The sequence below is a fragment of the Coregonus lavaretus genome (genome assembly GCF_964263955.1).
Source record: "Coregonus lavaretus genome assembly, chromosome: 9".
Lineage (NCBI taxonomy): Eukaryota > Metazoa > Chordata > Actinopteri > Salmoniformes > Salmonidae > Coregonus > Coregonus lavaretus.
The window spans coordinates 41345336-41372504 of record NC_139996.1 but is presented as its reverse complement, the minus strand read 5'-3'; the positions used below and the strand labels follow the sequence as shown (position 1 = coordinate 41372504).

At 47.4% G+C, this 27169-nt stretch overlaps 1 protein-coding gene across 1 annotated transcript in view; it reads left to right on the top strand.

Annotated features, from left to right (window-relative positions):
• Nucleotides 1–27169, top strand: part of LOC311134464 (fibulin-1-like) — a gene marked incomplete at its 5' end in the record, with an annotated part of 61543 nt that overhangs the window by 5244 nt on the left and 29130 nt on the right. The window contains 13 exons of the mRNA XM_084168148.1: nucleotides 1560–1668; nucleotides 3388–3520; nucleotides 6927–7077; nucleotides 7427–7495; nucleotides 7625–7717; nucleotides 8122–8259; nucleotides 8670–8807; nucleotides 11551–11694; nucleotides 11997–12122; nucleotides 12870–12995; nucleotides 18811–18930; nucleotides 19082–19213; nucleotides 20256–20379. Of these exons, the coding sequence (XP_084024274.1) occupies nucleotides 1560–1668; nucleotides 3388–3520; nucleotides 6927–7077; nucleotides 7427–7495; nucleotides 7625–7717; nucleotides 8122–8259; nucleotides 8670–8807; nucleotides 11551–11694; nucleotides 11997–12122; nucleotides 12870–12995; nucleotides 18811–18930; nucleotides 19082–19213; nucleotides 20256–20379 (1603 nt within the window). The remainder of the gene's footprint in view (nucleotides 1–1559; nucleotides 1669–3387; nucleotides 3521–6926; nucleotides 7078–7426; nucleotides 7496–7624; nucleotides 7718–8121; nucleotides 8260–8669; nucleotides 8808–11550; nucleotides 11695–11996; nucleotides 12123–12869; nucleotides 12996–18810; nucleotides 18931–19081; nucleotides 19214–20255; nucleotides 20380–27169) is intronic.

Below are 27169 nucleotides of genomic sequence, written 5' to 3'. Positions count from 1 at the left end.
GGTTGTCCTTCTGGAAGATTCTCCCATCTCCACAGAGGAACTCTGGAGCTCTGTCAGAGTGACCATCGGGTTCTTGGCCACCTCCCTGACCAAGGCCCTTCTCCCCCGATTGCTCAGTTTGGCCCAGGCGGCCAGCTCTAGGAAGAGTCTTGGTAGTTCCAAACTTCTTCCATTTAAGATTGATGGAGGCCACTGTGTTCTTGGGGACCTTCAATGCTGCAGAAATGTTTTTTACCCTTCCCCGGATCTGCCTCGACACAATCCTGTCTCGGAGCTCTACGGACAATTCCTTCGACCTCATGGCTTGGTTTTTGCTCTGCCATGCCCTGTCAACTGTGTGACCTTATATAGACAGGTGTGTGCCTTTCCAAATCATGTCCAATCAATAGAATTTACCACAGGTGGACTCCAATGAAGTTGTAGAAACATCTCAAGCATAATCCATGGAAACAGGATGCACGTGAGCTACATTTCGAGTCTCATAGCAAAGGGTCTGAAAAGTATGAATTTAATCAATTTTAGAATAAGGCTGTAATGTAACAAAATGTGGAAAAAGTCAAGGGGTCTGAATACTTTCCGAATGCACTGTAAACCAAGTTCCCTCCTCTGGCAGAAATAATTGGAACAAAAAAAAAACTTTATGGAACTATAAATTGAAGATGACACCTCCAGACACTTGTCCTAGTTTTCGACTAGGCTGAGAATCAACAACAGGGTTATTAGATGTACATATATGATTTTACTGTGAGTGTTCTATAATAATAATATATGCCATTTAGCAGACGCTTTTATCCAAAGCAACTTACAGTCACGCATGCATAAATGTTTATGTATGGGTGGTCCTGGAAAGCAGACCGAGCGCCACAGAGTTGGTCCAACTCCAGTCCTAGCCTCTTATTTCTACACAACATATCCATCATTCAGTATCGCTGGCAAAATGCTTGCAGGCATTTAGAAACATTCCAAACAGCTTTGAATGAGTTTTTCAATCACTTGGAAGACAAATTGTTAGTAGTGTGAAAGTGTGAGTGGTATTGGGTAACAACAATATACTTTTGTTTTGGTAAGATTTTGCACATTTTGTAAACATACTTTGCATAATCATTCTAAACATGTCAATCATTATGTATTATTCACCCAACAGAATAGACTCCATTGTATGCAAACATGGCTTGAAACCTATATTTATTTTGTTCTAACAATTTAGTTTCTAATTAATGTTAGTGTTTCTTATCCCTTGGCGTTGACTGTCACCTTATGTAACATAGAAGGTGGTTCTGTGCATTATGAGTAACCTGAGCCCTGAAGTCTAGCGTTAGCTCTCGGAGCTAATGCCTGGGCTTTAGCTCAGCAGGCTAACACCCTTATCATGGGAGATTTTATGCAGATGTGAACAGTTCTCATGGGTCTCTAACTGTTTTAGAGGAGGGATGTCACACTCCATTTGGGGTCTCTAGATGTCCCACACCGACACTGTAGGAATCTCTTCATTAGGCCAAGCCACAGCATAAGCATAAGTATAACACACACTGTTTGTTTGTGGTTTTGTCCATCCACAGGTGGAAAACAGATCTCAATAGATGAGTGCTGTAAGGATGGTCGGGTTCGGGGCATTGATAACCAGGACTGCACAGTCATCCCTCTCATCTCTGAGTCCACCACATGCAGGTGAGTGGGGCCTTACTACAGTACTTAATGTACTCTCTGACTGTACAGCCTTATTTCTATGGTCTTACCTCTGTGCCCATAGGGGGAACTGCTTACCTCAGTATTAGTCCCATGGGGTTAACTGTAAGCTGTATAGACTATGGGGCAATATGTGTGGTGGTAGGCCATAGTGTGTGATGACTTTACCTTACGTCCGGTCATAAATCCCCAGCCACATTCTTGACTTGACGTGAGAGCAGGAGACATTACACTAGTATTAATGACAGTGTAATAACAGCTCTGGTAGTAATAGTAGAAGGTGTCCTGCCACAGGTTCAAGGCCAATAATGAGGAGATATGTTGCTCAATCTGCTCTCTGATGGCAAATGTATTGACCTTGGCTACCCAAGTGATCCAGAATTAGGTTTTTGGTTGAGTGCGGGATTGGGTATAGGGTTTAGTGAGAGGGGGTATTGTCAAATCCAGGAAATACCACTAAGGTGAAACTATAGAGAGGACTGGAGAGGACTGGAGAGGACTGGAGAGGACTGGAGAGGGGGAAGAACAGGAAATTGGATCATTTCAGACACCAAAAAAAAAGACAAGAAGAGAAAAGAAAGACAGGAGCACTGCTGTGCCCTTAAAAGGTTCTGCGGAGGTGACGTGAGTGCAGTTGTCGTGGGGAGAGATCTAGTTTATATGGAAAGAGATAATTTCTGGTAAGAGGGTTGATAAAGACATATGCTTGTTGGTAGCGGAGTGGAGTGGAGAGGGGATCTAAGTACTGTACTGTACTCAATCTCGTAAAACAGACAATGGGTTTCACTCCCTCCCTTTAGACAGACAGACAGAAACGGGCAGACAGACAGACACAAGCACCCCTTAACTTATTGTACTTCCTCAGAGTAGCAGACCATTGGAGGTAAAGCACAGCAACCCAAGTCTCAGTTGATGATATGATAAAGCTTGACTGTGTACAGTAAAGAGGTGTACTGCCTGCTCTCACTCTCATTTTAGATCGGATTATTTACAGCAGACTCATACAGCTCTTTCTCTACCTCCGTTTTCTCCTTTGAAGTCTTACAGTACGGTAACCATTTCTGGTTTTACTGTAAAAAGATTAATGAAGCCACTCCAGCTGGAGAGACAGGTCAGGTAGGTGGATATCACTGGTCATCCAGCTGTGTCAGGAAGTTCTCTCAGGCTTCCTAAATAATCTGGTCCAGACTCAGAGAGGGATGTAATTCCAGTAATGTTGTCCAGGAAATAGGGTTACAAAATCCATGCAGGATTTCTGGAAAACCTGGGAATTTTGGGAAGGTTAACGGAATTTTGCAACTCTGTCTAGGAAGTGTTGCAGCCCTGCAGCCCTCTGTGTCCGTCAGGGGAGGGTTAAAATAGTGACTGTAAATAAGGGATTCTTAAGTTAGTTTCACTGTACCCATAACAGTTAGTTTGGTAAGCCAAATGGAGGCAGTGGTGCATTGACCCAACTCTGATAAAGTGAAGATTATAAACAAAGTTTTAATCCACCTTGAGTTTACACAGGGCCTTCCTTCTTCACTCAACCCACTTACAGCAGCTGTACCAATCAGGACTATGAGCACATCCCTATTAGGCATGCCCGTGGCTCTTTTTAATAGGAAGCACATTGAGACAGCGCTCTATTCCACTAAGGAGCCTAGTGATAGAGTTAAGAACAACTGTATTCCCTGTGTCTTTCCTGTTCCTGTCTGACAGGATAGTGCAGGAGCAGTGCTGCACGGCAGTTCTGGAGGACACTATCTGCACCAATGGCATCAACATGGCCAAAGACCAGGGGGCCTGCGACACACAGTTCACTGGAAGCACCTGCGAGACCAAGACTGCCAAGGTGTGTGTGTGTGTGTGTCTGTGAGAGTGTGTGTGAGAGACTGTGTGTGTGTGTGCATATGTGCATACATAGCCAAATACTTGTGTTTACATGCATGTGTATGTGTGTGTATAAAAAGTGTGTCGGGAAGTAATCATTGTCTGCTTCAAGAACCTCATGCTGATCATCGTACATCACTACACTGGACGTGCAATTTCTGCAGGAGAGTGAATGAGATTGAATGTCGGTGTGTGTGTGCGTGTGTGTGTGTGCATGCGTCCGTGTGTGTGTGTGCCTGGTGAGCAGGATGAATGAAACATGTCACTCTGGGGAGGAGTGAGGAATGGAGCTTGTTGCTGTCAGGTAGATGATCAATTCACCTCAGATACTCTCTGCCAATGTGGGCTCTCTATACCTGGCTGTCCTCTTCCTCAGGATCCTACACTACACTGTATGCACCCATCCAGCTGCACACCATGGTATCAGTCAAGGCCCTTGAAGAGCTTTGCCAAGTGAGCCACAGTACATTTGCCCAGGAGAATGAGGTCGTTGTTAGTGCAGCCAGCAACATGTCTTTACTTGATCCACCCATGAATTGCAGGTGTCGGGTGATTGCATTGAGGTGTGCTGCATTTGATGAATGGGAGAAAGGAGGTACAAAATGAGTTTAGAATGGGGGAAGAACAATAGTATACCATGGTCACAGTGGCGGCTCCTGAAAAAATTCTCAGGAGGGGCAATTTTTCTGATGATTTAGGTGACCTACACACATTTTAAAAAAGATATGTCCAGCAACAACATGAAGACAGGGGCAGCATATAAGTCAATACCAGAAGCATTTATTGACTGATCTGGGGAGATGGATTCCAGTTTCTGTGACAGATTATAAATAATCTCTGATGCCTTTGTTATATTAGCTTTTGGTTGAATGTACTGTCGTAGTAAATATATAATGTTATAGCTTGGTCTGACTAAAATCTTGTGCATGACCCATTTTGTGTTGGGCGTTTGTTTTCAATCAATGCTGTTCCTATCCTATAACAATGGACAAAAGAGTCCTATCTTGTCAGCCTTGTCAGCAGGTGGCCAAGGAGTGGTGATCCTAGCTGACCTAAGACAGGACACTTTTACTTTACTCGCGTGCACGCGATTCCAGATATCTTTACCTCTGAATAAACTGCCTTTATTATACCATATCCACCCTGTCCAAAGTCTCTACTTGGTCTCAGTTCTCCAGTAAACTTGTGATTATCAACAGTACACAACGGTAACAAACAATTGGGGGAACTCACGGGGCAGATAGTAACCACTTAAAAGGAAGCGATTCCCAAACCTTCCATAACAAAGCCATCACCTACAGAGAGATGAACTTGGAGAAGAGTCCCCTAAGTAAGCTTGTCCTGGGCCTCTGTTCACAAACACAAACAGACCCCACACAGCCCCAGGACAACAACAACAACAACAACAACAACAACACAATTAGACCCAACCAAATCATGAGAAAACAAAAAGAGAATTACTTGACACATTGGAAAGAACAAACAAAAAAACAGAGCAAACTAGAATGCTATTTGGCCCTAAACAGAGAGTACACAGTGGCAGAATACCTGACCACTGTGACTGACCCAAACTTAAGGAAAGCTTTGACTATGTACAGACTCAGTGACCATAGCCTTGCTATTGAGAAAGGCCGCCGTAGGCAGACCTGGCTCTCAAGAGAAGACAGGCTATGTGCACACTGCCCACAAAATGAGGTGGAAACTGAGCTGCACTTCCTAACCTCCTGCCAAATGTATGACCATATTAGAGACACATATTTCCCTCAGATTACAGCGATCCACAAAGAATTCGAAAACAAACCCAATTTTGATAAACTCCCTTATCTACTAGGTGAAAAACCACAGTGTGCCATCACAGCTGCAAGATTTGTGACCTGTTGCCACAAGAAAAGGGCAACCAGTGAAGAACAAACACCATTGTAAATACAACCCATATTTATGTTTATTTATTTTCCCATTTGTACTTTAACTATTTGCACATTGTAACAACACTGTATATATACATAATATGACATTTGAAATGTCTTTATTCTTTTGAAACTTCTGAGTGTAATGTTTACTGTTAATATTTATTGTTTATTTCACTTTTGTTTACTATCTACTTCCCTTGCTTTGGCAATGTTAACACACGTTTCCCATGCCAATAAAGCCCTTAAATTGAATTGAATTGATAGTAAGGTCGCAATGACACAGAAAGCAGTTCAATGTCGGGGTACAGAGTCGCTCTCTTACCAGGATCGCGGTCCGCTCTGACCAGGGTGAAGGTGGCCGGCTCCACTTCTCTGTCCGGGACTCTGTCATCCAGCCAAGTCTCCCAGCTGTATTGGGATTCCGCTTCCAGCAGCGTTTTCATTATTTAGTCCGTTCGTAGCGGGTATGTACACGATCAACAAGGTCAGTCCAAAACCAACCACTGGAAATCCATGGTTGGCAGAATGTTTGTAAACTAAGTCTACAAATTAAAAACATAAAATAACGCCACACTGCAGGTCACAACAGAGACGCTGCTAGCCGCCATTGTCTTAGTTACGTTCATGGTTACGTCACGTATGACGAAAGCGCGTAAGTGCATGCCCACAGACACCCATAGAGAATGTATTGAAAGCTTTGAAATTTGAAAAAAATAGATTTTACATGACAGGCTATGAGAGACTTCTGGGCGATTTTCAACTTGACTGAAATCGCCCCAAAAACGGGCGGGGCCATTTGAAGCACGACTTTAGCCTGATTTGATATTTAGTGGCTGGCAGATCATACGTGAACACTGATAACTACTGTTGCCGTGATATAATTGATTAGAAAAAAAATCCCTTCCTTTTCCCGTTTGGCAGTGCGTCGCCCATATCGCCCTATTGAACACACCGCCCATGCATGGTCATTTTTAAGCTCCCCCTAAAATCTCTCAGTACACTACCAGACTTCCACTTTTTTTTTTTTTTGCGTTTAGCAGATGCTCTTATCCAGAGTGACTTACAGGAGCAATTACGGGGTTAAGTGCCTTGCCCAAGGGCACATAGACAGATTTCTTACCGAGTCAGCTTGGGGATTCGAACCAGCGACCGTTCGGTTACTGGCCCAATGCTCTTAACCGCTAGGCTAGCTGCCACAACCGCACCACTCAATACACATATTATGACATCCTCAAGGACAGAGAAGATAGACAGACCAGACAGATACACTCAAACTAGACTCCTCCCCCTAGACAAGCCCAGACGGATTCCCTTCAGATAATGGTGATTGATGATAGTGGTGAAGTGGTGGTGATGATGATGTAATTTCCCCCTCTCCGTCCGTCCGTCTGTCATTCTGGTCAAATTATGCATAGAAAAACATTGAGTAATCATATATCTCTGGTCTGACCCCTCCAGATGTGCTGTGACTGTTGTCTGCTGGGCCAGGCTGTTCAGGAGCAGGGTCTGACCTGTGACCACAGCCTGTCTCTGGGCTATCAGTGTGGCCTGGTGTCCCGGGGCTGCTGCAATGACGGAGCCCCTGATGTGGAGACCAAAAACTCCCTGGGTAAGAGAATCTACTCTAATGCGAGGGAAGGACTAATGGTGGAGGGTGAAGAGAAGGTGGAGTGATGGAGGGAAGAGAGGTGGAGAAGTAAAGTGAGTGGAGAGGTGGGAGGAGGGGAACGGTGGAGTAGAGAGGTGGAGAGAGTGGAGAGAGTGGAAGGATATATGGAACACTATTCTTTCTAGTATACATCCAATACTACTCTGTCCTCTGGTGGCCATTAGGAGACAGGGCTCTTACTGTAGTTTCAGTAAAGACCTCCATTGTCATGATGCATTGGTTTCAACACTTTGTTTGCAAACTTAGTTTTTGCCTGTACTGGTCAATCTTCTATTTTCTTTCCCCACAGTTTCTGACAAAGACAACGAGACCCTCACTGATAAGGATAATCCCTTACCGAATAACATGTGCAGTAACGGTAACAAGCCCTCCACACATGACATTGACATGTTAGTAACAGACTGTGTCCTCACAGAGAAAGTCAGAAACATAGGTCATTTACTAGTCTATGTTTGTTTATAATGTGCACATTTTCTGTTCTCAACAGGATTAGCGAAGTGTGCACAGGAATGTGTGGGCAACTTCACCTGTGCCTGCTTCAAAGGTTACAAACTCAAACCAGATGGGAAGAACTGTGAGGGTGAGTAGACTGGAGGCACCAGCCATATCTTGTTGAAAAGTTAGTGAGCTGGAATAAAACCCTGTACATCTAGTAGCTCCCCAGGACTAGGATTTCTTACCTCTTAGATACGGCTTCGAAACTATCCTCCCCAGGACTAGGATTTCTTACCTCTTAGATACGGCTTCGAAACTATCCTCCCCAGGACTAGGATTTCTTACCTCTTAGATACGGCTTCGAAACTATCCTCCCCAGGACTAGGATTTCTTACCTCTTAGATACGGCTTCGAAACTATCCTCCCCAGGACTAGGATTTCTTACCTCTTAGATACGGCTTCTAAACTATCCTCCCCAGGACTAGGATTTCTTACCTCTTAGATACGGCTTCGAAACTATCCTCCCCTCTTCCTCCCTTCATCTCTCAGATATAAACGAGTGCCTGCTGGGGGCCAGTAACTGCAGAGGAGGCGAGCACTGCATCAACACAGTGGGGTCATTCCGTTGCCAGAGAGAGGTCAGCTGTGGTACCGGCTACGAGCTCACGGACAGCAACAACTGCAAAGGTCAGAGGTCACAACACAATGCCTCCTACAGGGGCAAGGGAATAATGAAAGATCAATATGTCTGATTCATGATTCATACATTCATGATCAACTGGATCTATCTATCTATCGATCTATCGATCTATCGATAGACTGTCTGTCTGTCTGTCTGTCTGTCTGTCTGTCTGTCTGTCTGTCTGTCTGTCTGTCTCTCTCTGTCTCTCTCTCTCTCTCTCTCTGTCTCTCTCTCTCTCTGTCTCTCTCTCTCTCTCTCTCTCTCTGTCTCTCTCTCTCTCTATTCCAAAGAGCTGGTAAAATTTACAGTAAGTCTGATTTTGACTTGCAATGAAGCTATTGTTGAATATTTATAAGAATACATTTTAATCACAAACAGTTTGATTCTCTCTTACAACATGTCTTCTTTCCCCCAGACATTGACGAGTGTGAGTCGGGCACCCACAACTGCACCCCGGACTTTGAGTGTCAGAACACTCAGGGGTCGTTCCGCTGTCTGCCCAAGAACCAGTGTGGTGACGGATACATCCAGGACGCCATGGGCAGCTGCATCGGTGAGCATCAGGACCCTGACAGATGTTACCCTGGCAACCTATCACCATGGCAAAACATAACCCCATCCATCCCACATGTACCCCCAATCCCAGTATCTTCAAAGTATAGTTCACAGTGTTCTCTGACATACATTACATATTTTAGGAACTCATCATGGTAGTGGTGGCGGGGAGGAAGGGGCACAAGGGGTTCAGTGATATGACCCTATGGTGCCCTATGTGACCCATATCAGAGATGAAGAGGCGAAGCGAGGTGGTGGCGGGGAGGAAGGGGCACAAGGGGTTCAGTGATATGACCCTGTGGTGCCCTATGTGACCCATATCAGAGATGAAGAGGCGAAGCGAGAGGGCTGACTGGCCCCAAAATCTGTCCTCGCGAGAATAACGTGTAAAGCAGACCAAGTGGGGTCCAGTCAGCCCTCTCGCTTCGCCTCTTCATCTCTGATATGGGTCACATAGGGCACCACAGGGTCATATCACTGAACCCCTTGTGCCCCTTCCTCCCCGCCACCACTACCATGATGAGTAGTCAAATCAAATCAAATCAAATTGTATTGGCCACATGCGCCGAATACAACAGGTGCAGACATTACAGTGAAATGCTTACTTACAGCCCTTAACCAACAGTGCATTTATTTTTAATAAAAAAGTAAAATAAAACAACAACGAAAAAGTGTTGAGAAAAAAAGAGCAGAAGTAAAATAAAATAACAGTAGGGAGGCTATATATACAGGGGGGTACCGGTGCAGAGTCAATGTGCGGGGGCACCGGCTAGTTGAGGTAGTTGAAGTAATATGTACATGTGGGTAGACTTAAAGTGACTATGCATAAATAATTAACAGAGTAGCAGCAGCGTAAAAAGATGGGGTGGGGGGCAGTGCAAATAGTCCGGGTAGCCATGATTAGCTGTTCAGGAGTCTTATGGCTTGGGGGTAGAAGCTGTTGAGAGGTCTTTTGGACCTAGACTTGGCACTCCGGTACCGCTTGCCGTGCGGTAGCAGAGAGAACAGTGTATGACTAGGGTGGCTGGAGTCTTTGACAATTTTGAGGGCCTTCCTCTGACACCGCCTGGTATAGAGGTCCTGGATGGCAGGAAGCTTGGCCCCAGTGATGTACTGGGCCGTAAGCACTACCCTCTGTAGTGCCTTGCGGTCGGAGGCCAAGCAGTTGCCATACCAGGTGGTGATGCAACCAGTCAGGATGCTCTCGATGGTGCAGCTGTAGAATTTTCTGAGGACCCATGCCAAATCTTTTCAGTCTCCTGAGGGGGAATAGGCTTTGTCGTGCCCTCTTCACGACTGTCTTGGTGTGTTTGGACCATGATAGTTCGTTGGTGATGTGGACACCAAGGAACTTGAAGCTCTTAACCTGTTCCACTACAGCCACGTCGATGAGAATGGGGGCGTGCTCAGTCCTCTTTTTTTTCCTGTAGTCCACAATCATCTCCTTTGTCTTGGTCACATTGAGGGAGAGGTTGTTATCCTGGCACCACACGGCCAAGGTCTCTGACCTCCTCCCTATAGGCTGTCTCATCGTTGTCGGTGATCAGGCCTACCACTGTCGTCGGCAAACTTAATGATGGTGTTGGAGTCGTGCCTGGCCATGCAGTCATGGGTGAACAGGGAGTACAGGAGGGGACTGACCACGCATCCCTGAGGGGCCCCCGTGTTGAGGATCAGTGTGGCAGATGTGTTGTTACCCACCCTTACCACCTGGGGGCGGCCCGTCAGGAAGTCCAGGATCCAGTTGCAGAGGGAGGTGTTTAGTCCCAGGATCCTTAGCTTAGTGATGAGCTTTGAGGGCACTATGGTGTTGAATGCTGAGCTGTAGTCAATGAATAGCATTCTCACGTAGGTGTTCCTCTTGTCCAGGTGGGAAAGGGCAGTGTGGAGTGCAATCGAGATTGCATCATCTGTGGATCTGTTGGAGCGGTATGCAAATTGGAGTGGGTCTAGGGTTTCTGGGATAATGGTGTTGATGTGAGCCATGACCAGCCTTTCAAAGCACTTCATGGCTACAGACGTCAGTGCTACGAGTCGGTAGTCATTTTGGCAGGTTATCTTAGTGTCCTTGGGCACGGGGACTATGGTGGTCTGCTTGAAACATGTTGGTATTACAGACTCAGTCAGGGACATGTTGAAAATGTCAGTGAAGACACTTGCCAGTTGGTCAGCACATGCTCGGAGTACACGTCCTGGTAATCCGTCTGGCCCTGCGGCCTTGTGAATGTTGACCTGCTTAAAAGTCTTATTCACATCGGCTACGGAGAGCGTGATCACATAGTCATCTGGAACAGCTGGTGCTCTCATGCATGTTTCAGTGTTTTTTGCCTCGAAGCGAGCATAGAAGTTGTTTAGCTCGTCTGGTAGGCTTGTGTCACTGGGAAGCTCGTGAGACGAGAGAGTGTTGAATTTGGTCAACATAAAATTGAATTGAACATTTTCTATATGAGGCTTATTTGATCAAATAGAAGTTTCATAATTTTTAGGTTGTTACGAATGTACTGATATAAGTGGACTCAAGTGGCAATTTTGAAAGAACAATTTTATATCAGAGTTGGGCATGTTGTTCACATGTGTATCTGCCCTCTCCTTGTCTAGAATGTTCCCACCTACTCTGCCTCCTCCCGCCTGCCTTCCGCATTTGTGAACATGTATTCCCATTGTTAGAGCAGACAGTCCAATGTCTTGTCAATATATAGATTATCTTTGCCCGTATGTATAACCTCTGACCTCTATCCCAGACATCAATGAGTGTCTGGCCCAGACAGAGCCGTGCCACCCTGGCCAGTCGTGTATGAACACGGTGGGCTCCTTCACCTGCCAGAGGAACTCTATCAACTGTGGCCGGGGATACCACCTCAACGACGACGGCAACCGCTGCGTGGGTACGTACAGCTGCCTCACTTGCATACTTAGGCCTCATCGTGCCAGTTGGGGATAAGGCCTCCATAAGGTCCCTCTCCTGGGTTATATTAGACACCTCTTTCCAGGGGAGCCTCAACATCCCATGTATACACTGCAGCGCTGATAGACATGGATCTCTACCACGTTCACCTCCATTGATTAGCATTAGCAACCTGATACTGTAGCCTACATTTCCATGTATTTCCTGTGACCTCACTATCCTTTGTAATGCATTCTTTTGCATAAGAATGTGCTTGTTTCTTCCTGTAATATCCTGGTGCAGATATTGATGAGTGTAAGGGTCCTGATGGAGCGTGTGCAGGCCACAGCTGTATCAACCTGGTAGGATCGTTCCGTTGTGAGTGTAAGGCTGGCTTCATCTTCAACAGCATCCGCCGCCTCTGCGAAGGTATGCACTGACTTAATCCTCCTAGTAGTTACATGACAGTGTAATGTCAGTTGACATAAGCAGGACGCCAACAGTCGTGACTGTTTATGACATTTGTTATGTCATTGTTATCACAGTGTTATGTAGGTCTTATGACAAAGGGTTCAAGTTAAATGTCACCCAAGACTGGGTGGCTGTTATACTATAATATATTTAAGCCATAAGGCACGAGGGGGTGTGGTATATGGCTAAAATACCACGGCTAAGGGATGTTCTTATTCACGACGCAACGTGGAGTGCCTGGACACAGCCCTTAGCCGTGGAATATTGGCCATATACCACAAACCCCAGAGGTGCCTTATTGCTATTATAAACTAGTTACCAACGTAATTAGAGCAGTAAAAATAAATGTTGTCATACCCGTGGTATACGGTCTGATATACCACGGCTGTCAGCCAATCAGCATTCAGGGCTCGAACCACCCAGTTTATAAAATATAATAATATATGCCATTTAGCAAATGCTTATATCCAAAGCAACTGACAAACATGCGTGCATATATTTTTTAACGTATTGGTGGCCTCCGGAATCGAACCCACAATCCTGCCGTTGCAAGCGCCATACTCTACCAACTGAGTCATACAAGACCAGGATACTGGATACAGTCATCTGTGCTTGGTTCTGTAGATGTGTCATACAGGACAAGGATACTGGAAACTGCTCCAACTGTAGATGTTCAACTTAGTGTTGTTTTCTTCTGTGTCTTAGATATCAACGAGTGCAGGCACTACCCTGGGCGCCTCTGTGCCCACAAGTGTGAGAATGCCCTGGGGTCCTACAAGTGCATCTGCACCCAAGGCTTCAAGCTGGCCAGCGACGGCAGGAACTGTGACGGTAAGGCAGCCTTCCAAAGATAACAGAGGTATTTAAATATGGGCTTCTCTCATTGGCCGTCTCTTGTTTTGCCTTACTGAAGTTTGTGGTCATGTCTCTCTCTCTCTCTCTCTCTCTCTCTCTCTCTCTCTCTCTCTCTCAAGATCATGTGCAGCATTTTTTATTTTATTTCTTTATTCAGCCTTTATTTTGACAGGTCTCTTTTTAAAAGATATACACATCAATACACTACGAAAAGCAGAACAGAGACACAAAACACTTTGTTAGCATATGTCAGCATTTTTTTTTACGTTTGGAAAGAAATAGCACCTCTTGTGTGCACTGCCGGTAATACCGTATACTCCAAGACAGGAACGGTATGAAGATATGGAAAGGCACCAAAACATCACAGTTTTTGAGATTATTCCACAAGTAAGGTGCAAAAAAACTAAAAGCAGATTTACCTAACTCAGTGGAAATCGAAGGGATCTCCAGAGTTAGCCATCCCTGAGACCGGGTCTGGTAGCTCGTACATCTGTAGGTTAACAATGTCACACCCTGGCCTTAGTTATCTTGGTTTTCATTCATATTTTAGTTAGGTCAGGGTGTGACATGGTGAAGTATGTGTTTTGGTTTGTCTAGGGGTTTGTAGGTTTAATGGGGTAATGTCTTGTCTAGGTGTTTGTATGTTGATGGCTGCCTGGATTGGTTCTCAATTGGAGACAGCTGTGGTTTATTGTCTCTAATTGGGAGCCATATTTAAGGCAGCCATGGGCATCATGTGTTTGTGGGTAATTGTCTATGTTGAACGTTTGTTGCTTGTCTGTGCACTTACGTTATTTAGCTTCACGGTCGTTTGTTGTTTTGTAAGTTTTGGATAGTGTTCGGTTTCGTGTTTTTCTCTCTTCCAAAATAAAGAGATGTATTTTGCACACGCTGCGCCTTGGTCCTCCTCTATGCTTGATGATCGTGACAGAATTACCCACCAATCTAGGACCAAGCGGCGTGTAAAGCGGCAACAGGACCCACCTACACAGGATTCATGGACATGGGAGGAGATACTGGATGGAAAGGGTCCTTGGGCACAACCGGGAGAAGTTCGCCGCCCTCGTGAAGAGCTGGAGGCAGCTAAAGCCGAGAGGAGGCGATATGAGGAGGCAGCACGGAGGCAAGGCTGGAAGCCCGTGAGCACTAGCCAAAAATTTCTTGGGGGGGGCCTTAAAGGGAGTGTGGCGAAGTCAGGTAGGAGACCTGCGCCTACTCCCTGTACTTACCGTGGAGAGCGAGAGTACGGGCAGACACCGTGTTACGCAGTAGAGCGCATGGTGTCTCCTGTACGCGTGCATAGCCCGGTTCGGTACATTCCAGCTCCACGTATCGGCCGGGCTAGATTGAGCGTTGAGCCGGATGTCATGAAGCCGGCCCAACGCATCTGGCCACCAGTGCGTCTCCTCGGGCCGGCTTACATGGCACCAGCCTTACGCATGGTGTCCCCGGTTCGCCTACATAGCCCGGTGCGGGTTATTCCACCTTCCCGTACTGGTCGGGCGACGGGGAGCATACAACCAGGTAAGGTTGGGCAGGCTCAGTGCTCAAGGGAGCCAGTAAGCCTGCACGGTCCGGTATTTCCGGCGCCACCTCCCCGCTCCAGCTCAGTACCACCAGTGCCTACACCACGCACCAAGCCTCCTGTGTGTCCCCGGAGTCATGTGCGTCCTGTTGCTGCTCCCCGCACTAGCCCTGAGATGCGTGTCCTCAGCCCGGGACCACCAGTTCCGGCACCACGCACTAGGCCTTATGTGCGTCCCCAGGGTCCAGCATGCCCTGTTCCTTCTCCCCGCACTAGACCTGAGATGCGTGTCCTCAGCCCGGTACCTCCAGTTCCGGCACCACGCACCAGGCCTATAGGGCGTCTCGGCCGGCCAGAGTCTGCCGTCTGCCTAATGGCGCCTGAACTGCCCGTCTGCCCAACGCCGTCTGAACTGTCCGTCTGCCAAGCGCTGCATGAACTGCCCGTCTGTACTGAGCCTGCTAAGCCGCCCGTCTGCCATGAGCCTTCAGAGCCGTCCGCCAGACCGGAGCCGCTAAAGCCTTCCGCCAGACAGGAGCCGCTAGAGCCTTCCGCCAGACAGGATCAGCCAGAGCCTTCCGCCAGACAGGATCAGCCAGAGCCTTCCGCCAGACAGGATCAGCCAGAGCCTTCCGCCAGACAGGATCAGCCAGAGCCTTCCGCCAGACAGGATCAGCCAGAGCCTTCCGCCAGCCATGAGCAGCCAGATCCGTCAGCCAGCCATGAGCAGCCAGATCCGTCAGCCAGCCATGAGCAGCCAGATCCTTCAGCCAGCCATGAGCAGCCAGATCCGTCAGCCAGCCATGAGCAGCCAGATCCGTCAGCCAGCCATGAGCAGCCAGATCCGTCAGCCAGCCATGAGCCGTCCAGCCAGGATCCGCCAGAGCCGTCCAGCCAGGATCCGCCAGAGCCGTCCAGCCAGGATCCGCCAGAGCCGTCCAGCCAGGATCCGCCAGAGCCGTCCAGCCAGGATCCGCCAGAGCCGTCCAGCCGGGATCCGCCAGAGCCGTCCAGCCAGGATCCGCCAGCCAGCCAGGATCCGCCAGAGCCAGCCAGCCAGGATCCGCCATTCAGTCCGGTGCTGCCCCTTAGTCCGGGGCTGCCCCTTAGCCCGGTGCTGCCCCTTAGTCCGGTGCTGCCCCTTATCCTGGTGCTGCTCCTTATCCTGGTGCTGCCCCTTATCCTGGTGCTGCCCCTTAGTCCGGTGCTGCCCCTTAATCCAGTGGGGTTAAGTTGGAGGGTGGTCATTTGGAGGAGGCTACGTAAGCGGGTAGTGACTATTGTGGGGTGGGGACCACGACCAGGGCCAGAGCCGCCACCGTGGACAGACGCCCACCCAGACCCTCCCCTAGACTTTATGCTGGTGCGCCCGGAGTTCGCACCTTAAGGGGGGGGTTATGTCACACCCTGGCCTTAGTTATCTTGGTTTTCATTCATATTTTAGTTAGGTCAGGGTGTGACATGGTGAAGTATGTGTTTTGGTTTGTCTAGGGGTTTGTAGGTTTAATGGGGTAATGTCTTGTCTAGGTGTTTGTATGTTGATGGCTGCCTGGATTGGTTCTCAATTGGAGACAGCTGTGGTTTGTCTCTAATTGGGAGCCATATTTAAGGCAGCCATGGGCATCATGTGTTTGTGGGTAATTGTCTATGTTGAACGTTTGTTGCTTGTCTGTGCACTTACGTTATTTAGCTTCACGGTCGTTTGTTGTTTTGTAAGTTTTGGATAGTGTTCGGTTTCGTGTTTTTCTCTCTTCCAAAATAAAGAGATGTATTTTGCACACGCTGCGCCTTGGTCCTCCTCTATGCTTGATGATCGTGACAAACAATGAAGTAAGGTACGGTGGAAGTTTGTGTAAGAGGGCTTTATAAACAGAAAGAGTGCAATGCGTCAATCTACGAGACCTCAAAGAGGGCCAGCCTACTTTCTGATACAGAAAGCAGTGATGTGTACTGAACTTGTCGCCCTTAATAAAGCATAGTGCGCTATGATAAACTGTGTCCAATGGCTTCAATACAGTGGCAGCTGCATTCATATAGACGATATCACCATAATCTATAACCGGTATGAATGTCGACTGAATTATTAGTTTTCTGTTATTTAACAAAAGGCATGCCATATTGCTATAAAGAAAGACCATTTTAATTATTAACTTCTTAACTAACTCATCAATATGCTTTTTGAAAGTAAGCTTTTCGTCAATCCAGATACCCAGATATTTATAAGCGGGGACACGATCTATGTGGGCCTAGAGAAGGTTTACACTCCCTTTGCACAGTTTTCACATTTTGCTGTCTTAAAATTAAATCAAAAAATGGATTAATTTTCTACCGGTGTACACAACCTACACATTTTCAAAGTGCAAGAAAAATTATAGAACATTTTCCAAATTAATAAGAAATACAAAACAAAGATTTCTTGATTGCATACAGTGAGGGAAAAAAGTATTTGATCCCCTGCTGATTTGCAAGATCTCACCTCGTGGAGTTGCAATGATCATGAGAACGGTGAGGAATCAGCCCAGAACTACACGGGAGGATCTTGTCAATGATCTCAAGGCAGCTGGGACCATAGTCACCAAGAAAACAATTGGTAACACACTATGCCGTGAAGGACTAAAATCCTGCAGCACCCGCAAGGTCCCCCTGCTCAAGAAAGCACATATACAGGCCCGTCTGAAGTTTGCCAATGAACATCTGAATGATTCAGAACTGGGTGAAAGTGTTGTGGTCAGATGAGACCAAAATCGAGCTCTTTGGCATCAACTCAACTCGCCGTGTTTGGAGGAGGAGGAATGCTGCCTATGACCCCAAGAACACCATCCCCACCGTCAAACATGGAGGTGGAAACATTATGCTTTGGGGGTGTTTTTCTGCTAAGGGGACAGGACAACTTCACCACATCAAAAGGGACGATGGACGGGGCCATGTACCGTGAAATCCAAATCTTGGGTGAGAACCTCCTTCCCTCAGCCAGGGCATTGAAAATGGGTAGTGGATGGGTATTCCAGCATGACAATGACCCAAAACACACGGCCAAGGCAACAAAGGAGTGGCTCAAGAAGAAGCACATTAAGGTCCTGGAGTGGCCTAGCCAGTCTCCAGACCTTAATCCCATAGAAAATCTGTGGAGGGAGCTGAAGGTTCGAGTTGCCAAACGTCAGGCTCGAAACCTTAATGACTTGGAGAAGATCTGCAAAGAGGAGTGGGACAAAATCCCTCCTGAGATGTGTGCAAACCTGGTGCCAACTACAAGAAACGTCTGACCTCTGTGATTGCCAACAAGGGTTTTGCCACCAATTACTAAGTCATGTTTTGCAGAGGGGTCAAATACTTATTTCCCTCATTAAAATGCAAATCAATTTATAACATTTTCGACATGCGTTTTTCTGGATTTTTGTTGTTGTTATTCTGTCTCACTGTTCAAATAAACCTACCATTAAAATTATAGACTGATCATATCTTTGTCAGTGGGCAAACGTACAAAATCAGCAGGGGATCAAATACTTTTTTCCCTCACTGTATATCTTTACACCCCAGAGTTAATACTCTGTGGAAACACCTTTGGCAGCCATTACAATAATTTTGAATAAGAATCTACCAATTTTGCACAACTCAAAGGGCAACGTATATCTATTGTTTTTGTCAAAATTGCTCAAACTCAATAAATTTGGTTGGGAGTCATTGATGGACAACAATATTCAAACCTTGTTTCTTGATTTTCAAGCAGATTTAAGTCAGGACAGGCTTTCCAAGAGGTATTGAGTGTTCCTGAGTGGTCCAGTCTCATTCCTGACTTAAATGTGCTTGAAAATCAGAGACAAGGTTTGAATATTGTGGTCCATCAATGACTCCCAACCAAATTTACTGAGCTTGTGCAATTTGACAAAAACAATGTATACATGTTGCCCCAAGAGTTGTGCAAAGTTGGTAGAATCGTATTCAAAATTAGTCACAACTGTAATGGCTGCCAAACATGCTTCCACCAAGTATTAAAGAAGACATACGCAATCAAGACATTTTCGTTTCTTTATTTGTAATTAATTAGGAAAATGTTCGATAATTTTTCTTTCACTTTGAAAATGTGGAGTAGGTTGTGTAGATCGGTGGGAAAATAATCCAATTAATTCCCTTTTAAGGCAGCAAATGTGAAGTCTGTGCAAGGGGTGTGTAGACTTTCACTATGACTGTCCATATGCATAAATCATCAGATACATTGTGTATAGATCACTAGTATTATCTCTAATTGAGTTATATTGTTGGGTGTAGATCTAAATGAATGTGAGAGCAGCCCCTGCAGTCAAGAGTGTGCCAACGTGTACGGCTCCTACCAGTGCTACTGTCGCCGTGGCTACCAGCTCAGTGACATAGATGGCATCAACTGTGAAGGTAGGAGATGCTAAAACGGTATCCGATGAGCCATAGCCTACTGTCAAACCTAATCAGGAGCCCCATTAGTGAGGTATTTATTGTCTTTACTTCCTGTATCCTTTACATCCTCCATGTTTGACCTCTGATCTTTAACCTCTGACCTTTCCAGACATTGATGAGTGTGCCCTGCCCACCCGGGGTCACATCTGCTCCTACCACTGCCACAACACCCCTGGGAGCTTCCACTGCATCTGCCCCGCCACCGGCTACATCCTGGCTCCCAACGGACGCAGCTGCCAGGGTAAGGCCTTGCTCCTCAGGGGGGTGCAGGGATCCACAGCATGGGGGTCATGGTCATACTTCAGATCAGAAGAAATATAGTAACAGTGATAATTCGGTGAACACACTCGCGTAACGAGTGACCTTGCCTGAGATTTGAAAACGTACAGTGCCTTCGGAAAGTATTCAGACCCCTTATTCTAAAATGTATTAAATACATTTTCTTCCTCATCAATCTACACACAATAACCCATAATGACAAAGCCAAAACAGATTTTTAGAAATGTTGCTACTTTATAAAAAATACAAAAACAAAAAATCACATTTACATAAGTATTCAGACCCTTTACTCAGTACTTTGTTGAAGACCTTTGGCAGCGATTACAGCATTACAGTCTTCTTGGTTATGACGCTACAAGCTTGGCACATCTGTATTTGGGGAGTTTCACCCATTCTTCTCTGCAGATCCTCTCAAGCTCTGTCAGGTTGGATGGGGAGCGTTGCTGCACAGCTATTTTCAGGTCTCTCCAGAGATGTTCGATCGGGTTCAAGTCCGGGCTCTGGCTGAGCCACTCAAGGACATTCAGAGACTTGTCCTGAAGCCACTCCTGCATTGTCTTGGCTGTGTGCTTAGGGTCGTTGTCCTGTCGGAAGGTGAACCTTCGCCCCAGTCTGAGGTCCTGATCGCTCTGGAGCAGCTCAGTTTCGAGTCTCAAATCAAAGGGTCTGAATACTTATGTACATTTGCAAACATTTCTAAAAAACTGTTTTTGCTTTGTCATTATGGGGTGTTGTGTGTAGATTGCTGAGGATTTTTAAAAATATGTAATACATTTTAGAATAAGGCTGTAACGTAACAAAATGTGGAAAAAGTCAAGGGGTCTGAATACTTTCTGAATGCACTGTATGTTAGCTCCCTGAGCTAATGCCTAGGCTTTAGATTAGCGGTCTAACACATTCTCTTGGCACGCAGGAGACTGAGGTTTGAACCCAGGTTTTATGTTTGATATAAAGGATTTTCTATTTTTATGGTTCTGAGTTTATTTGTTTCTCTTCCTGTACAGATGTTGATGAGTGTGTGACAGGGACACACACCTGCTCTGAGACAGAGAGCTGCTTCAACGTGCAGGGTGGATTCAGATGCCTGTCATTCGAGTGTCCACCCAACTACCGCCAAACAGGGGAGACGTGAGTACCTACCTACCTGAGGTCACTTTCTCAAATACTGGGGGTATATATATCTGTTTTAAGTTCACATACCCATACTTGGGTCCTAAATAGTATCGAAATTCTAGTATATTTTAAATGCCCGGATGTCATACTCATTTCGGTTTTGACAACAGCTGATCAATTAGATATGGGGATGCGCTACCGAAATCAACGAATAGTGGGAAACAACGCAATCGTGCATGATGCAGTCTCAGTATGCGAAAATAGAATGAGTTATAGTATGTACATTTTAGAAAATCGAGTATGGTATAAATGCCAGGATGTTATACTAATTTCGGCTCTTCATCTAGTAGAATTCGATGCACACTTTCCCACAAGGTGGGCTGCGAGTGATAGGCCCTAGTTCTCTTCAAGTAGCCAGACAACAAAACTAGGCTACTTAATTGGGAAGATGCCGAATAGCGAAGCTTCTGCGGTGGTGTTCAAATGTAGGCAAAGTAGTTTTTGTTCTCCTTAAAATGATCACGAGTATTGCATCTTAAGTTACAGCTTTGAAAACAGAAGTAAATATATTTTTTTAACCGAAAGTGGATTTCTGTTTTCTAATTGAAAAATGTTTATTGTTCTCTTGGCCTTCATCCGAGCTTTAAAACTAAATTCTAAACCATCTTTTGTTTTCTGAATGCGTCGGCACCGGGGACTCGGGATGTGGCTGCAGTATTGATTTCATGTTAATCTTTTGATTTGAACATATGGATTGTTTTAGTTTTGTAGGCAAATGTATTATTTAATTTATGGATCAAGCCTTAGCAGTCATTTTGATCTCGTTCCCAATGATCAGTGCTTTAGTTTATTATGTTGATGTTCAACTGTTCTGGATTTGCAATGCACCCAACTGCCCACGTTTTTCTGTCCAATAGCCTTTTGATTTGAACATCTGAAATGTTTTGGTGTGTGTACTAGACTATTTAATTGAATTTATATACAGTACCAGTCAAAAGTTTGGACACACCTACTATTTCGAGGGTGTTTCTTTATTTTGACTATTTTCTACATTGTAGAATAATAGTGAAGAAATCAAAACTATGAAATAACACATATGGAATCATGTAGTAACCAAAAGAGTGTTAAACAAATCAAAATATATTTTATATTTGAGATTCTGCTAAGTAGCCACCCTTTGCCTTGATGACAGCGGCGTCTCCAGTCACGCCTGCGACATCGCAGGAACCTCGCCTACCACCTCCGGAGAGGTATGACGGACGTCCAGAGGGCTGCAGGGAATTCCTCACCCAGTGTTCCCTGGTATTCAGCCTACAACCCTCCTCCTTCCCGACGGAGCAGGGCCGGGTGGCCTACATCATCACTCTGTTGACGGGTCGGGCCCTTTCCTGGGCTACCGCGGAGTGGGAGAGCCAAACTCTGGCATGCTCCGACTCCTACCAATTCACCCGGGAGCTACGCAAGGTGTTCGACACCTCTCGAGTGGTGTCAGGGCACGAGGCGGCTCACGGCCTGTCGGCAGGGTGACCGTTCGGCGGCGGACTACTCCGTGGAGTTCTGGACCCGGGCTCGAGAGGCAGGATGGGAGGAGGCCGCCCTGGTCGTCCTTTATGCACAGGGGCTATCGGAGAGGATGAAGGACGAACTCTCCTTCCTCGGGCACCCCTGGCTGGTCGCCCACAAACCCTGGATAGACTGGTCCACAGGGTAGCTCATCCTGGAGGGAGGCTCCGCCCCCGTCCTGTTCCGGTCTCCACCGACCACTCATCAGCCCAAACCACCGTTCCAGACCACCTACCAGTCCTCACCTCTTCCCCAGATCCCGTACTCCGAACCGCCTACCGTCCTAGCAGCGGTTGCCACCGGGAGGACGGCGGCTACAGACTCCGTCACCGGCCCAGACCTGGCAGGCATTCCCCGGGAGTATTGGGAGGTGTTTAGTAAGAGGTGTGCCAAGGGCCTACCTCCTCACTGGCCATACGACTGCGCTATCGATCTCCTGCCGGGCGCCATATCCACACGAGGGCGATTGTTTTCCTTGTCCCAGCCGGAGACGCTGGCCATGAGGGAGTATATCGACGAGGCACTCGTCGAGGGTCACATCCATCCCTCTACCTCACCCGCGGGCGCGGGCTTCTTCTTTGTGGGGAAAAAGGACGGTGGGCAGCGGCCGTGCATTGATTACTGGGCGCTCAACGACATCATGGTTAAGAACCGCTACCCACTCCCCCTGATGACGACTGCATTCGAGTAGTTGCAGGGAGCCTGGGTCTTCACCAAGCTGGACTTATGCAATGCCTAAAACCTGGTGAGGATTCGGGAGGGGGACGAGTGGAAGACGGCTTTTAACACACCCAGTGGGCATTACGAGTACCAAGTCATGCCGTTCAGTCTAGCCAACATGCCTGCAGTGTTCCAGGCGTTGGTCAATTACATGCTCCGGGACCTCCTCGACTACAGCGTCTTCGTGTATTTGGATGACATCCTAATATTTTCAAAGGACATGAGTGAACACCAGCAGCACGTTCGGCAGGTCCTCCAACGCCTTCTCTGTAACCAGCTCTACGTCAAGGTGGAGAAGTGCGTGTTCCACACAGAGACAGTCTCCTTCCTGGGGTTCATCGTCAACCAAGGGGACCTACGGATGGACCCAACCAAGGACAGCGCGGTACTGGATTGGCCTCATCCCTCAAGCATCTACAACGTTTTTTAGGGTTCACAAATTTTTATAGCCGATTTATTCGCAAGTTTAGCTTCCTAGCCGCTCCCCTGACAGCCCTCACCCAGACAAGCGTGCGCTCCTTCGCCTGGACCCGGGAAGCGGGGAACGCATTTGATGCGCTTAAGCGGCGCTTTACATCGGCCCCAGTCCTAGGTCATCCTGATCCGTCCCTGCCGTTCATTGTGGAGGTGGATGCGTCAGACGTTGCGGTGGGAGCAATCCTGTCCCAGCGGTTCCTCATGGATGGTAAGATTCACCCCTGTGCGTTTACTCCCGTTGGATGTCCCCGGCGGAGCAGAATTATGACGTGGGGAACCATGAGTTGCTAGCGGTTAAGCTCGCCCTGGGGAGTGGAGGCATTGGCTAGAGGGGGCCGCCCATCCATTCGTCGTATGGACGGACCATAAGAACTTACATTCAGGGTGCCAAGAGGCTCAACTTGGGCCAGGCCAGGTGGGCGTTGTTCTTCACCAGGTTCCGGTTTACCATCTCATACCGTCCGGGGTCGAAGAACACCAAGCCTGAGTCGCTCACCTGGCAGTTCGACCCCATTGTCCCCAACGCCCTGATTGCTGCCCCAATTTCGTGGGGAATCGATAGGCTGGTCAGAGCAGCGCTACGGCGGGAGCCCAATCCGGGTGGAGGTCCATCGGGGAGGATGTACGTACCCAAGGCTGCGCGCTCGCGACTGCTTCAGTGGGCGCACACGTCCGACATCATCAGCCATCCGGGGGGCGCCAGGACGTTGGAGTTCCTGCGTAGGAGGTTCTGGTGGCCATCTGCTGAGGGGGATACGCGCGCCTTCAGGGTCGGCCCTATAGTGTGGATCAGGCACAAGTTATTTTACGGCCACTGCTCTACAGTGTATAGACAACCCCAACCTCATCTCCAACCCCTACCTCTGTATTGAAGCTGTGCATGCCCAATGTTGATGCATACTGCTTCAGTTAGGATTCAGTTAAAGCATGTTCTGTTATATGCAGTGTTAATGCAGGCAGTTGAATGAGGAAATGTAATACTATGCTTTGATATGTTCTTGCATGACCCTACAGTGGGCAGAGTGACACATGTCGTTCCACAGAAACACATGAGGCTCTTGATTCTGATGTGACTTTGTCCCTACCCACCTAGCCCCACCCAGCTAGCAGCATGCCATGCACGGCAAATCAAACTTATACCTCTCTATTTTCTCTGTTTCTCTGTTTGTTCTATCTGTTCGTCTTTGTCTTGTCTTGTTCTGTCCTGTCTCTGGCCCCTCTCTTTCCTTACTGTCCTTGTGAACGCTTGCTTTGCAATCAGACTAGTGAATGCCTGGCCTCGCCTCTGAGAATAACCTATTACCAACTCACCTTCCCCACCAACATCCCTGTGCCAACCAACGTCTTTCGCATGGGCCCATCCAACACCGTGTCCGGAGACCATGTCCAGATTGCCATCGTCGGTGGCAACGAGGGCAGCTTCTTCAGCGCTCAAAGAGTGCCTTCTGGTGGCGTGATGGCTGTGGCGGCCCATCACTGAGCCGCAGGACTTTGAGCTGTCTCTGGAGATGAGACTGCTGCGTTACGGCACCACCAGCACCTACCTAGCCAAAGTCCTGGTGTTTGTTGTCCAGGAGCACCCTATAACACAATTCCAGAGTAGAGAGATTATGCAATCTCTATTGCACTCCACACTGCCCTTTCCCACCTGGACAAGACGAACACCTACGTGAGAATGCTATTCATTGACTACAGCTCAGCGTTCAACACCATAGTGGTCTCAAAGCTCATCACTAAGCTAAGGATCCTGGGACTAAACAACTCCCTCTGCAACTGGATCCTGGACTTCCTGACAGGCCGCCCCCAGGTGGTAAGGGTAGGTAACAACACATCTGCCACGCTGATCCTCAACACGGGGGCCCCTCAGGGGTGCGTGCTCAGTCCCCTCCTGTACTCCCTGTTCACCCATGACTGCATGGCCAGGCACGACTCCAACACCATCATTAAGTTTGCCGACGACACAACAGTGGTAGGCCTGATCACCGACAACGATGAGACAGCCTATAGGGAGGAGATCAGAGACCTGGCCGTGTGGTGCCAGGATAACAACCTCTCCCTCAACGTGACCAAGACAAAGGAGATGATTGTGGACTACAGGAAAAAAAAGAGGACTGAGCACGCCCCCATTCTCATCGACGGGGCTGTAGTGGAACAGGTTGAGAGCTTCAAGTTCCTTGGTGTCCACATCACCAACGAACTATCATGGTCCAAACACACCAAGACAGTCGTAAAGAGGGCACGACAAAGCCTATTCCCTCGCAGGCGACTGAAAAGATTTGGCATGGGTCCTCAGATCCTCAAAAAGGTATACAGCTGCACCATCGAGAGCATCCTGACTGGTTGCATCACCACCTGGTATGGCAACTGCTCGGCCTCCGACCGCAAGGTACTACAGAGGGTAGTGCATACGGCCCAGTACATCACTGGGGCCAAGCTTCCTGCCATCCAGGACCTCTATACCAGGCGGTGTCAGAGGAAGGCCCTCAAAATTGTCAAAGACTCCAGCCACCCTAGTCATTAGACTGTTCTCTCTGCTACCGGACGCCAAGCGGTACCGGAGCGCCAAGTCTAGGTCCAAAAGGCTTCTCAACAGCTTCTACCCCCAAGCCATAAGACTCCTGAACAGCTAATCATGGCTACCCGGACTATTTGCACTGCCCCCCCACCCCCAACCCCACCCCATTGTTTTACGCTGCTGCTACTCTGTTAGTTATTTATGCATAGTCACTTTAACTCTACCCACATGTACAGTGAGGGAAAAAAGTATTTGATCCCCTGCTGATTTTGTACATTTGCCCACTGACAAAGAAATTATCAGTCTATAATTTTAATGGTAGGTTTATTTGAACAGTGAGAGACAGAATAAAAACAAAAAAGTCCAGAAAAACGCATGTCAAAAATGTTATAAATTGATTTGCATTTTTATGAGGGAAATAAGTATTTGACCCCCTCTCAATCAGAAAGATTTCTGGCTCCCAGGTGTCTTTTATACAGGTAACGAGCTGAGATTAGGAGCACACTCTTAAAGGGAATGCTCCTAATTTCAGCGTGTTACCTGTATAAAAGACACCTGTCCACAGAAGCAATCAATCAATCAGATTCCAAACTCTCCACCATGGCCAAGACCAAAGAGCTCTCCAAGGATGTCAGGGGCAAGATTGTAGACGTACACAAGGCTGGAATGGGCTACAAGACCATTGCCAAGCAGCTTGGTGAGAAGGTGACAACAGTTGGTGCGATTATTCGCAAATGGAAGAAACACAAAAGACCTGTCAATCTCCCTCGGCCTGGGGCTCCATGCAAGATCTCACCTCGTGGAGTTGCAATGATCATGCGAACGGTGAGGAATCAGCCCAGAACTACAAGGGAGGATCTTGCCAATGATCTCAAGGCAGCTGGGACCATAGTCACCAAGAAAACAATTGGTAACACACTACACCGTGAAGGACTGAAATCCTGCAGCGCCCGCAAGGTCCCCCTGCTCAAGAAAGCACATATACAGGGCCATCTGAAGTTTGCCAATGAACATCTGAATGATTCAGAGGAGAACTGGGTGAAAGTGTTGTGGTCAGATGGGACCAAAATCGAGCTCTTTGACATCAACTCAACTCGCCGTGTTTGGAGGAGGAGGAATGCTGCCTATGACCCCAAGAACACCATCCCTACCGTCAAACATGGAGGTGGAAACATTATGCTTTGGGGGTGTTTTTCTGCTAAGGGGACAGGACAACTTCACCGCATCAAAGGGACGATGGACGGGCCATGTACCGTCAATTCTTGGGTGAGAACCTCCTTCCCTCAGTCAGGGCATTGAAAATGGGTCGTGGATGGGTATTCCAGCATGACAATGACCCAAAACACATGGCCAAGGCAACAAAGGAGTGGCTTAAGAAGAAGCACATTAAGGTCCTGGAGTGGTCTAGCCAGTCTCCAGACCTTAATCCCATAGAAAATCTGTGGAGGGAGCTGAAGGTTCGAGTTGCCAAACGTCAGGCTCGAAACCTTAATGACTTGGAGAAGATCTGCAAAGAGGAGTGGGACAAAA